General features: G+C 44.4%; 2 protein-coding genes across 4 annotated transcripts; one reads left to right on the forward strand and one right to left on the reverse strand.

The window, feature by feature from the left end:
* Window positions 1–583: 583 nt before the first annotated feature.
* Window positions 584–2,425, reverse strand: rbm11 (RNA binding motif protein 11). 3 transcript variants are annotated; one of them, XM_023837909.2, is made up of 5 exons: window positions 2,248–2,425; window positions 1,713–1,875; window positions 1,378–1,456; window positions 1,089–1,179; window positions 584–973 (listed from the first exon to the last, which is right to left on the reverse strand). In XM_023837909.2, the coding sequence occupies exons 1-5, from the start codon at window positions 2,284–2,286 to the stop codon at window positions 686–688; spliced, it is 660 nt and encodes a 219-aa protein (XP_023693677.1). In that variant the 5' UTR covers window positions 2,287–2,425; the 3' UTR covers window positions 584–685. The 3 variants fall into 3 exon arrangements, with proteins under 3 accessions (XP_023693677.1, XP_023693673.1, XP_023693674.1); XM_023837905.2 differs by having other exon boundaries at window positions 2,191–2,418; XM_023837906.2 differs by having other exon boundaries at window positions 584–925; window positions 2,191–2,414.
* Window positions 2,426–3,684: 1,259 nt separating this feature from the next.
* On the forward strand, window positions 3,685–12,451 carry lipia (lipase, member Ia). Its single transcript, XM_023837941.2, has 11 exons — window positions 3,685–3,826; window positions 5,175–5,245; window positions 5,387–5,763; window positions 5,981–6,089; window positions 6,171–6,272; window positions 6,362–6,451; window positions 9,708–9,881; window positions 9,964–10,053; window positions 10,396–10,504; window positions 11,695–11,868; window positions 12,127–12,451. The coding sequence occupies exons 1-11, from the start codon at window positions 3,768–3,770 to the stop codon at window positions 12,212–12,214; spliced, it is 1,443 nt and encodes a 480-aa protein (XP_023693709.1). The 5' UTR covers window positions 3,685–3,767; the 3' UTR covers window positions 12,215–12,451.
* The last annotated feature ends 510 nt before the right edge of the window (window positions 12,452–12,961 follow it).

Here is a 12,961-nt window from a genome sequence, read left to right on the forward strand (position 1 = left end):
TTAGGACTAGATGATAATAAATTAAGGTACTAATACATATTGAATGCCAGTTATAAAGTGGTGCATTATTGTTGATTTCTTTGTTTATCAATTTCATATTATTGTGCATTTAATAAATGTGTATATATAATGAACAATATATGAAATTATTAAATTATGGTCACTTCACCTCAACAGTGACTAAAAGCTGTGATTGTCACCAAGCCTGTAAAGCTCTATCTGCTGTCCTCTGTATGTCATTAATCTATGAACTGTGTTTACACGGTGCGCTTCCTGGACCGGGCCAAGCGGACACCCACGTAACACCTGGCTATGCCAGATAGATGTTCACTTCAGGAGGGTGGGACTATATCACGTGTCAGCCTAAGGGGGGGAGGGGGGTTCGCCAACTAGGATCGCGAGGTGTTTCGTCCTGTGGTGCGCACGCTGACGTGCTGTGCCAGTGCATAATCCCAAAACTGACCTGACCTGATTCCTGTAACACTGAAAACAAAAAACTGCTTTCTGTCTTAAGACTTTCTTATGTAAATCAGAAAACAGGCCAGAAAGACAAATATTAAGCCACAGAAAGAGAAGACAGATATTCAGGTCAACTCAGATTTATTCCAGATGTTCACATGAAACGCTCCATCTCGTCTCTGGTTCTGTGACATCTGTGGCGGAAGGTTCCGGAGTATCCCGGAGCTCAGAGTCTGCGTGTCCTCTTCTTCCTGCCCTCGTGGAGCCTCCGGCGCCTGTGCTTGCTGCCTTTCTCGGAGCTGCCCCTCAGGCCTGGCTGCCCCTCAGCCTCCAGGCCGATGTCAGCCAGCAGGGAGGGCAGAGCCTGGCCAGAGGGGCCGAGCGGGGGGGCCCACTGGGGTAACTCCAGGGCTGAGCAGGGCAGAGCGGGGAGGAAGCTGCACAGCAGAGAAGGGAGGGCGCAGTGCTGGGGAGGAGGCGCGGCCAGTGAGTAATGAGAGACCTGCCCACACACCTGCAGCACAGGTGACATTCATAATCAGCATCACTGTGGCCTAATGACCTGAACTGTGTTTAGGCTGCCTGGCTCTGCTGCAGTGTGAGCATCACAGGCGATGCTGCTTCCTCACCATGTTCCAGAGCAGCTGCTCCTGGGAAGGGCTCTGGCTGGGGGGGGCACTGCCCTGCAGCACAGAGGATTCTGGGTAGGGAGTCATTGCTCTGCTCAAAGAACAGGAGAAGGCAGTGTTCAGAAGCTGGGGGATGAACAATCACACACTACTGGGTTGAACAAACATGATCCACATCCATCAGCCCAGTTCCACGCGTGACCCACATCCCTCAGTCCGATCCCACGTTTCCCATCTCTTTACAGTGTCTTTCTTAGCTGGGCTGCCCAAACCGCCTATCACTGGTCACCTGTGCACTGGGTGTGTGGAGCTGCAACTACCACCATCTGCTGTAGGAGGTGTTGCTCCACCACTGCCACGGAGACTCCCTGGAACACAAGAAGAGTAAGGAGGATACTAGGAGTGAAACCTCACCACAACCCCCAATACAGAGCTGGAATTCTTAGCCATGATACCATAATGTACCTGTGTACTCTATTATTATAATGAGCTGCACACTCGTGCTATCAAAAACCACAGGCATTTAAAAGGACCAGACCGTATGCATTCCTCGTACACACGACCATTAGGTGTAGGCACAGTCAATCTCTGCTTTAAGCATTCGTGCAAATGTGTGCAGCGCACCGTATCTATACTGCAGCTTGATCGGCCGTCCGTACAGCCAGGTCCCGTTGAGCAGGGCGATGGCATACGGGACGGCCTCCTTGTGCTTATAGCACACAAAGCCGTATGATTTCTGGCGGCCCTCCTTGTCCCGGGCGATGGTGACCCTCTCCAGCGGACCGGCCTGAGTGAAAACTATCCTCAGAACCACGACAGAGACATGCGCGAAGCACACAGCAAGACCCGCTATTTATTCTCATTCCTCGTATTCAAAGATGAGATTAAAATATGTATTTTATAGCTGTAACTATCCCGGCATTTCACTTTTAAGGATGAGCAGAATGCTATGTGATGTGGTGCCGGTAGGTGTTACCGCCCGGAATAAATTTCTAGCCATCTTCACAAAGTCTTGCCGGTAAACGGTGACATTTAATCCAAACAACGTCGTCTAAAATAGGTGCATAACTGAGATGCCACTAAGCCTTGAGGGTGTTGATACCTGCAGAAACAACTCGAACAAAATTTCCTCTTTCACCGAACTGCCTAAATTACCCACAAACACAGTCTTGTCGTCGTCACAGTGTTTATCTAACATAGCTGCACCGATCCGCAGTTCAGTCCCAGCTGCACCTTACAAACTGCGGTCTAGTTTTGCTGCGCTATTGCCACAGCGATTGCCGTAAATTCAGTTTATAAGCGTCGTTGCGACGCTGAAGGACACGATCGTGACGCCAGGGGGCGCCGCATGCACGGGACCATTAACTAAGCAGTGAGATAACTACTTAATTGTTGCAAGGCAGAGATGCATTTACAGAGATGTACAACGAAAGAAGGATTTCTCTCTAGCTGAATGCGCAGAAATTATTATATGCAAGCAAGCAAGCTGGTGTTCTGCTATATGCCAATCATATAGTTCAGTTAAAGACTTGGCTCACTGGAAGTGGATTAGGGACTTGATATTTTCACATAGTCTAATGGTCAGCTTTTGGTTTTCATTCTTGTTTTTCTTTCCGGAGCTGGAAGGTTTTTTTAGATATCCTGACTGGAAACCCCACAAGAAGTTCAGGCAGAATTTCCCCCGGGCGATTCACTTTATTTAAATAGGTTTTGAAAGTTGAACTTAACTTAATGGATTTGTTTTGACATGGCGCCTTTACCAGCAGAAACCTCTTTGACTTTAGCTCAGCTGGTGCTTGTAGATTGCAGTTTATTTGTGTGTAAATAGTAAATGTAATTCTTAGACTTTCGTCTAACCTGCTATAAAAAGGCATTTCTCTCTGCACCTATAAACAAGACATGTCAATATACGTACGTTCATTTGTCTGCTGGTTTGTTTCGGTGCTGATGTTACGTATACGATCAAGAAAAATCTGGGATACTTTATTAAAATTGAAACAAACAAATTCAACTTCTCTTGAATCAGGTGTGTTAAATGAGATCGAGGGAACCCAAAATTATGCAGGGCTGGGGCACTGCAGGACCGGAGTTGGAGATCCCAATCTTAAATGGTGCAAGTGGGGGGGGGGGTCATTAGGGGATGAGGGAGGCACAGCATGTTTTATTTTGCATAACGTACACAAGAGCCCATGAATCTTAAAAAAAATATCTTGTAATTGTGAGGTGCAAGATTCTTTCATCATTAGAATTGCTTTTTTCATTTTCTTTGCGTTAATCATACAGCCAGTCTGTTAGTGCGGGATAATCATCCAGTGAACTGCTTTCCGTGTCCCTAGCACTTACAATGAACGCTGTATTAATTGTACTTGATACATCGGCTTTAAAAGTTACTTTTTTGAAGTACAACTTATTCTTTATTCTCTCAGAGCAACAGGGAGGCAGTCAAAGAACCCCATGTGGCTCTAGAGTTGTGGGTTTCCAACCCCTGGTCCAGATCATGAGGCTCAGAGGGCGGGAAAGAATTCTTTACTGAATCTGACACCAATGGCCCTTGGGGAAGAGGCGTGGTCTGACACAGGAGGCGTGGCCAGTGGCTGACAGCAGCAGCAGAGAGGGGCAGGCTCTGAAGCCACTCCCACTTCCGGCTATGGTTTGTAGACATAAGACACAGAGGTGTAGATGTATGAGAGCCGTCCTGAGAAGCGTCAGCACAGGAGCTGCTTACCTTTTTCTTACAGGTAAGACTCTGCCTTCCCCCTCCCCCTCCCACCAGAGCTGTTTGTGTGTTGTGAGCAACGGGGGCAGGATCACTTTGCTGCAGGAGTGAAACTCCAGCAGGACTTTGGAAGTGTGTGAGACTTGCGTGGAAAAAGGCTGGGAAGATCGGGTTTCCTGGGCCGGGCAGAATTTGAGTTGCAGGAAAAAACAACACTGATTTGATTACTCTCACCACCACGAGGAAGATTAATGAAAGTTTGGATCAGGATATGAGGATGACATGGAATACTGTTTGGTAAATGATTTGTTTGCTGCAGCACTGTTTTGCTTCTCGATATGTCCCAATTAACCTGTGGAACAGGTTTGGAAAGCAGATAGAAATTCTGTGTGTAGGTGACTTAATGCTCATGCGGGCCTTGGAAACAAATGACTAAATAAATCCATCCATTACAAACTTGTTGGACCACATTCTTCATTTTTCTTAAGTTAGATATTTGGGGGGGGCGGTTGGTGTATTTGGGTCTAGCAGTCACTTGGTGGGGTTTTCCATCTGACAAAAACCAGCACTACTGCCCCGAGGACAGTTTGTGGCTGTGAAGTGGACATACTTTGCCCCGGCGCTTTCCGGGAAATGGAGTGGGTGAAGTGCAAGAGCTCATCCGAGCGTTTGTGGGGGAGGTGATGGTTTTGAAAGTTAAGCTCTCTCATGTTTTCCTAGAAGCTACTGCCCACACACAGGGGTGGCGGGGGAGTCGGCACTGACAGACAATCATTCAGCTCATTTCTGTCTTTGATGGATTTGCTTGAGGAGTTTATTTGAGGGTTAGGGTTAAGGAACATTCCCGGATAACAGATTCAGTATAACAACAACACATCTTTCACGTTCATCTCCATCCAGTGATTCATTTTGTGTTTGTACCTCCTTTCTTTTTAGTTTCTTTTTCATTTATTTGTTTTTTTGTCTGGGTGGGGTTTGTTATGTGTAACTTTCCACCCCTAGCTTCCGATGTTTGTTACAGTATAGATTCACAGTATAACCTCCTGTGTTACAGCATAGACTACAAGTATAATCTGTGTTACAGTATAGATTTACAGTTACCTTGTGTTATAGTATAGACCCACAATACAGCCTTGTGTGTTACAGCACAGATGCAGTATAACCTGCTGTGTTACAGCACAGATGCAGTATAGCCTGCTGTGTTGTAGTACACTCACAGTATGACCTCCTTTATTACAGTACAGACTCACTGTATAACTTTCCGTGTTACAGTAGAGGCTGAATGACCCATCATCGTAATAATACTCACGCTGGCTCACCACCACACAGTGTCATATTGCTATGGTCACTTAGTTCTCTCTTTTTCCCAGGCTGTCATTCTTGATCATTCCAATGCTGCCCTGGATGCTGGTTCTGCTGGTTTCCTTTGCCCTCAGCAAAGGTAAGGCAGGATGTTCTCACTGTCATAGTCACGCGAGGGTTTGCACCCAGACGTTAAAAGTCTATGAAGTACCTGCTGTTCTTCCCATATGCAGGAGATGTATGTAGGCACGTGTCCTGACTTGCTGCCCTTATTCCCCAGGGCAGGCCAGTGAGTGTGTGAACTTCACAGACCTCGGCATTGCTGACTCCATTTGGGGGACCAAGCTGGAGGTGAAGCTCATTCTACACACACGCCAGAACCTAAACTGTGGCTACCTTCTCCAACACGAAAATCTGACCTCCCAGCCACTACTCAACATGAGCCGCCCCACCACCTTCATCATCCATGGCTACCGGCCCTCAGGCGAGCCCCCGGCCTGGCTTCTTGATGCTGTTCACCTACTGGCTGCCCAAATGGACATTAACATCATCCTGGTGGATTGGAACCGTGGTGCCACAAACATCAACTATTTCACGGTGGTCAAAAACACGAAGAAAGTTGCAGAAAACGTCACCGCATTCATCCGGAACATGAAGGTTGTGGAGATGTGCCAGTGTCACTGTCTGTGTCTACGTTGCTGGTTTCAGTGTCTGTGTCACTGATATCACCATCTGTGCTGCCGGTCTTCGTGTCTCTGTTGCTGGTCTCCATGTCTGTGCTGCTGGTCTCACTGCTATTGTCTCTGGTCTCCATGCCTGTGCTGCTGGTCTCCATGCCTGTGCTGCTGGTCTCACTGTCTGTCTACTGCTTCAGGACCACGGTGCTTCTCTCAGCTCCATTCACATGATTGGAGTCAGCCTGGGGGCCCATATCTCTGGCTTTGTGGGAGCCAATTTGACAGGGCAGATCGGCCGGATTACTGGTAAGTGGTTTGAGCAGAGGCATCTCTCCTTGATCACACAGCTGGTCTTCAGCCTGCTTGAATGTCAACTTTCTCCTATAGCCCTGGACCCGGCTGGACCGCAGTTCAATGGGAAGCCATCAGAGGAACGTCTTGACCCAAACGATGCCCAGTTTGTAGATGTGCTGCACACAGACATCGATGGTAGGGTCAGTTGAATGATTCGTGTGCAATGTAGGGGGTGGATGCTGGCTGTGAATGGGACTTCATGGTCTATCTTCCTGTGTTCCCAGCCCTGGGCTACAGAAACCCTTTGGGCCACATAGACTTTTACCCCAACGGAGGAACTGACCAACCTGGCTGCCCTAAAACCATCTTCGCAGGTGAGACATGTTTATGCTTGGCAGGACTGGAATGACATCATAACCAATTGTGTTTATGCTCAGCAGGACTAGAATAACATGCAACCAATCATTTGCTCCAGAGCATGATAGCTGTTTGGTTTTCCAGTCATAAGACCCAGCTACAGTCATGTGAAAAAGAAAACACTCCCTCTTTCAATTCTAAGGTTTTATGTGTCAGAACCTAAATTAAAAAATCATCTGGGCTGGTTTCCTGATAACGGTGACTCAGCATCTTACGAAAACTCTAAAAATATGTCTTACAAAAGGTATTTGTTTTCTTATGTATGTTTCCCGAACAATCTCTTAGAGATTGCTCAAAGGAGAGCTTCTTAAGTATGAGCTTAATAGTTGCGGGAACACCTGACTGGTTGACATCTATGGCTAGAAAATTGATGATTCCATCCATGCAGCAATTGCTTCTCTGCCGCACGAGAGACAGTGGTGTTCTTTATAAATATAATACTGCAGGAATCCTTCAAAATAATGCATTAACCAAAACTGGGGAAAAGCTAAAAAATAAAATACAAAATTAAACAACCAGAATCACCAAATTTTAAATATGATTTTCACCAATTGGGTGCAAGAACCCACCTCCCCAGATTGCAGTAGCGCCATTTTATTTTTATTTGTTCTAGAAAACACCAATATGTGTGCATGTCATTGATATTGGGACGAGCAATGGCACAATAGCTGAAAGAAAAGTTGCGTTACTGTCTATATAAACATAAGAGAATGTCCTATGTGCTTTAGTATTGACTACTAAGGACCATTCCATGGTGCTTTTTTGGGAAAAATGTATTAGACTTACATTAGAATTAGGTGATCAGTGGTCATTGTCAACACACCACAGCACACAGTGCGCAACAATGAAATGTGTCCTCTGAATTTAACCCATATGTGACTTTCGTGACATAGCAGGGGGCAGCTAATTCAGCGCCTGGGGAGCAGTGCTTGGGGGCGGTACCTTGTTCAGGGTACCTCAGTGGTGCCTTGCTAGTCGGGGATTCGAACCTGCAATCTTTCAATTACAAGTGTGCTTCCTTAACCATCAAGCCCCCACTTGTAAATGAACCTGCAGTGTCGACTCTTATCAACCTCATGAACCAAACTTTTGATGTATGGTGACTTTGGCACATTAGAGAGGTGTGTGCATTCCAGGAGGGTTGGAAATTGGGGAACACGCCCACCGCAACATCGGCAGAACCTTCCCAGTTAATAAATTAATGAATAAAAACATAATCAGCACCATGTTCCTTATCTTTCATTATGAATCTGTGCATTACTGAGGCCAGTTCACCGCACAGAGCGCAAGGATGAAACCTTACAAAGATTGTGGTCATGTATCAGACATTAACAATGTTACTCTTATTTTAAATGAGCAGTGTGAGCTGACAACAGCGAGCTGAGAGAATAACCTTATGAAAGAATATCTTACAGAAGATATACTTAACTAGGAACGTTTCGGGAAACTCTTGGAGCGTTGAGACAACTTAAGGATAGAAATTACGTCGACGTATAGTATTAAGATGGTTTCAGGAAACTGGGCCCGGGTCTTCAGCAGGTCATAGAATTATTTAAATCCAACCTCAGGTGTAAAACATAGATCAGACTCCACCATGTCATTATTTATTCAACAAAATGGAAAAGGCATGTATGAAAAACTAAGTACACCATAGGATTCAAGAGCTTGTAGAATCACCTTTAGCAGCAATTGCTTTTCTGTATGACTTTCTGTATGATATCAGTCTCTCACATCGTTGTGGAGGAATTTTGGCCAACTCTTCTTTACAACGTCACTTCAGAGTATTGAGGTTTTTGGGCATTCGTTTATGCTCAGCTCTCTTCAGGTTCTACTACAGCATTTCAATTAGGTTGAGGTCTGGACTTTGGGCCCTTGGAACACCTTGATTCTTTTCTCTTTCAGCCATTATGTTGTAGATTTGCTGGTGTGCTTGGGATCATTGTCCTGTTGCATGACCCAATTTCAGCCAAGCTTTAGCTGTTGGACAGATGGCCTCACATTTGACTCTACAGTAACTCGATAAACAGAGGAGTTCAGGGTCAACTCAATGACTGCAAGGAGCCCAGGTCCTGTGGCTGCAAAACAAGCTCAAATCATCACCCCTCTACCACCGTGCTTGACAGCTGGTATGAGGTGTTTGTGCTGATATGCTTGTGCATAATGCATGTGGCACTGTGTATTATGGCCAAACATCTCCACTTTGATCTCATCTGTCCAAAGGACATTGTTCTAGACGTCTTGTGGTACAATGGAACAAGACTTTGGAATTTCCGTCTGGATCAATAAACTACTATTAGTGGTTTGTTCAGATGCAACTTTGCAGACTTAAGCCGCGCTGCCATGTTCTTTTTAGAGAGAACAGGCTTTCTCCTGGCAACCCTTCCAAACAGGCCATACTTGTTCAGCCTTTTTCTAATTGTACTGTCATGAACTTTAACATTTAACATGCTAACAGAGGCCTGTAGAGTCTGAGATGTAGCTGTTGGGTTTTGTGCAATTTCTCTGAGCACTGCATGGTCTGACCTAGGGGTGAATTTGCTGGGGCATCCACTTCTGGGAAGTTTGGCAACTGTCTTGAATGTTTTCCACTTGTGAATAATCTTTCTAACTGTAGAATGGACTTCAAATTGTTTGGAAATGGCCTTACAACCCTTCCCAGATTGATGGGCAGCAACGATTGCTTCTCTAAGACAATTGCTGATGTCATTCCTTTTTAGCATTGTGTTAACACACACCTGAATGCTCCAGGCCAAAACTTCTGCTTTTACAGAGGTGGTCACACTTGCTGATAATCAATTAATCATGTGCATTTGATTGCCAGCACTTGATTGCTACTTACCCTCTTAATTCCTATGGAAGCAGTAAGGGTGTACTTAATTTTTCTTAATTTTGCTTCTGCATTTTGACTCATTTTAAGACCCGCTAAGGACCAGATGATGTTTGTTTTTGACCCGACACGTAAAACCTTAACATTGAAAGAGGGTGCACTCTCTTTTTCCGCACGACTTTAGATGTTAATTTGTTTCGTATATTTTTAGCAAGACCGACTTGATGTTGAAACCACTTCTTCTTTTGTGACAGAGCTGTTTAAAACACAAATAGAGACACAAATGTGTGTGAGCTTAACCCCCACAAATTCAGCACCAAAGCAGGACCTTGACCGTGCTCCTTCTCTGCGTCTCAGTATAACTGGTTCTGCTTTCCTTCGCGCAGGGAAATCCTACCTTCAGTGTGACCACCAGAGATCTGTCTACTTGTTCCTCAGCTCCATGAACAGAACGTCAGCATGTAACATCACCACCTACCCCTGTGCTTCTTACAATGACTTTCTCGATGGAAAATGCCTCAGCTGCTCTGAATTCTTCCCCCAGGGATGTCCGGTCCTTGGTGAGTCCTGTTCTGCGCAGCTTTAGCATGTCTCTCCATTAAGGTTTTCTTGGTTCTTATTTTTGGTGCTTGTTCTGCCCAGGTTATTACATCAGTGAGTGGAAGGACGTCCTGTTGCAACTGAATCAGACAACAACCTACTTCTCTACCACAAGCAAGCTACCATATTGCAGTAAGTGGATTTTGAGCAGAACTCACAACCACAGATCTACTAGCTTTGTGTGGACTTCATATGAATTCCTATTGATTTTAAGTTTATTGCTGATTTCTTCCCAATCCAAATAAAAATTAAAAAAAAAAGTGAAAACAAACAGCCAGCAGATGATGTTTTCAGATACTGCTGTCCTTGTAGAGGTGTTTTTACAAAATTTTCCCTCTCAATGATAAAGCAAGACGAAGAAATGGAAAAGGAGTAAAGAAAACTGGAAAAAAAGATTAAAAAGAAAAATTTCCAGGTTAGTGTCCTGGCAGGTATATGGAAATATAAATATCAAGGTGTCTCCCTTTGCAACAGAAACAAGCTATAAGTTGGAGATGGTAACATGGAACTCTCAGCCTCGCTGGGCGACCGTCACTGTGAAGCTGCACGGCAAGGGAGAGGAGGCCGAGGCCAAAATAAACCAGTGAGTTCACAGCATGCGACAAAGCTCTGGGTTGCATATACAGCAGCAGAATCAGTAGTAGGAGCATTAGCAGAAACGATATCTTTAGCAATAGCTGTGGCATTTGCAATAATAGCAGCCTTACCAATAGCGATAGCTTTAGCATTAGCCGCGGCGTTCACAGTAATAGCAGCCTTAACTCTTTCACTGTCGCTGCCTAGTGGTTCGGACGCATACGTCCGCATTTTCAATAACAAAAAAAAATGACGTTCAATAAAAGAAACAAATGTATCAAATCAACCAAAAACGGCTTGTTACACTACAAAAAACCTTTCAGATAATATCTGTAGAAAGTTGCGCAATTTTTGTGCCATGGTTTTTTTGTAACAAGTAAAAATAAAATGACCATGGTAGCCATCTTTAAACGGGTCGAGTGTCAGGAAGTAAAATATAAGTGTTAATAAAATGAAAACTAAGCACTTCAAACTATTTCTTTCACGGCCAATACTTCATAAACCGTCACAGTATTAAGACAAAACACGCATTTTTCCATAAATATGACTGTAATGCTCTCAAATAGCTTGCTCACTCATTACTTGTTACTTATGACCTATAAGTGGTAATGCATTTAGAAAGAAAGTTGCTACCCCAAAAAACACTGCTAGTTACACTATTGCCATTTTGGATAAGTTTCAGATTAGTTTAGGTTAGGTTTTGGATAGGAAAGGCTCCCAGTTGCACCATTTGCTCTTTCCTCCGTAAAACCTGTTGGGCTGCATCAAATGATATGAAATTGGGCACACATGTAGAAAACAAGTTTGGGAACCAGATTTTTAAAATTGGACCTATTCCATCATGTAGTTTTTGAAATATTTACAAAAATCCAAGACACAAAGACAGATTTTGTATTTTTCCAGCTGTTTTTGTTATATTCGCATGTCCATAAATTATACACAGGTTATTCATTTCGTTATTGAACTTCCTACAATCAATTGTAAAGGGGTCAACTTTGATTTTAGGTATCAGGCATGTGTCTGTGACTTTTATATCTGAAGTTATAAGGTAATTATTCCAAAGAGGGAAGAAATGCCCCCCCATGCAAGGGGCCCCTGGTGCACTCCATAGGGTTAACTTTTATCGTTTCATATAATTCTGCTCATGACAGTTATTCATCCTGTAATTCCTCTTTCCCTTTCTGTGCATCCTCCCAGCAAAGCCACCAAGTTTCAGCAGTACAAAACAACCAATTTATTAGCTCAGTTTGACAAAGACATTCATCCAGTCCGTAAAATGTCAGTGCAGTTCAGCACAGGAAACCTGATTGGGCCTCGCTACAAGCTACGCTTGCTGTACCTGCGACTTAGCGCCCTGGAACATCCTGACAGGTGAGCGTGCCCTCACCACTTCCCTGGCTCTCCTCCATATCTTGCCTGCATCTGCCCTGCTGGCCGTGCAGTGCATTAGATTTCAGGGTTAACTGCAGTGAAAATGGCTGGTTAAAGAATGAGCCCATTATGTTTGCAGGTACTGAAGGATTTCACACAGAAGGGCTACCATATTCCTAGCCCTCTGGCCTGCTGGTAGTTGCTGGTGTTAATTAGCCCTAATGCCCTCTTTTGTGCTCTTCTTCTCCCTCCTTACAGGCCGTCACTGTGCCGCTATGATGTCATCCTAAATGAAAATGTAGAGACATCTTTCAGACCTATTCCATGTCACGACTCAAATTTCTGAATGAACAGCAGGGGGCACCCTCTGAACCCTGAGCCAATTCTCCTTGCTGCTCATCTGGACAACAGAGGGTAATGCACAAACACTGCCAATGGAGTTAAGGTGAATCCTCACCTCCATACTGATCGGACAGATAATTTTTTTAGAGAAATTTGGAGATATAAAAATGTATATTTATTGTAAATAAATTTTTTTATGCTGACTTTTATTTATTAAAACTGTCTTGTGAGTAATGTGAAACCTTGTTGCCGGGCCGCCCCGTGTCTCTGTGTGATTCATACATTCCTGTTTTTCCTGTTCTTCTGCTGGGGACACTCCCAGAAAGCTAGGGAGTTTCATCGTAATACAAGCTCCACGAGGCACACAGGCAGTGACAGTAAGGAAAGCGCAGTGCTTTTGAACTCTGTTGGAGGGCTAATCATTTACCTTGGAAGGAATGATATTAATCCGAGTCTACCCCGTTCCAGTGCAGGCAGTCCCTGGGGTAAAAACATCCGACACATCCGATATGCCAACTCATACTTACAGGCTGCCATGAAGTCTATCATACTAAAAATTCAAGTCAAACACAGTTGTTCATAAAAACAATCAAACACACTACTTAGTGACATTTGTGAAAACATCATAAGTTCAGTGGTGTTCCAGTGGAAATTGACTTCCCAGATCAAACCTAACGCCCCATTAACACAGAGCAGCACTCAGGGAGGGGAAATGTGATCATCAATCATAAAGTCATGTGACTGTCTCCCT

The sequence above is a fragment of the Paramormyrops kingsleyae genome, chromosome 24 (genome assembly GCF_048594095.1).
Source record: "Paramormyrops kingsleyae isolate MSU_618 chromosome 24, PKINGS_0.4, whole genome shotgun sequence".
NCBI lineage: Eukaryota > Metazoa > Chordata > Actinopteri > Osteoglossiformes > Mormyridae > Paramormyrops > Paramormyrops kingsleyae.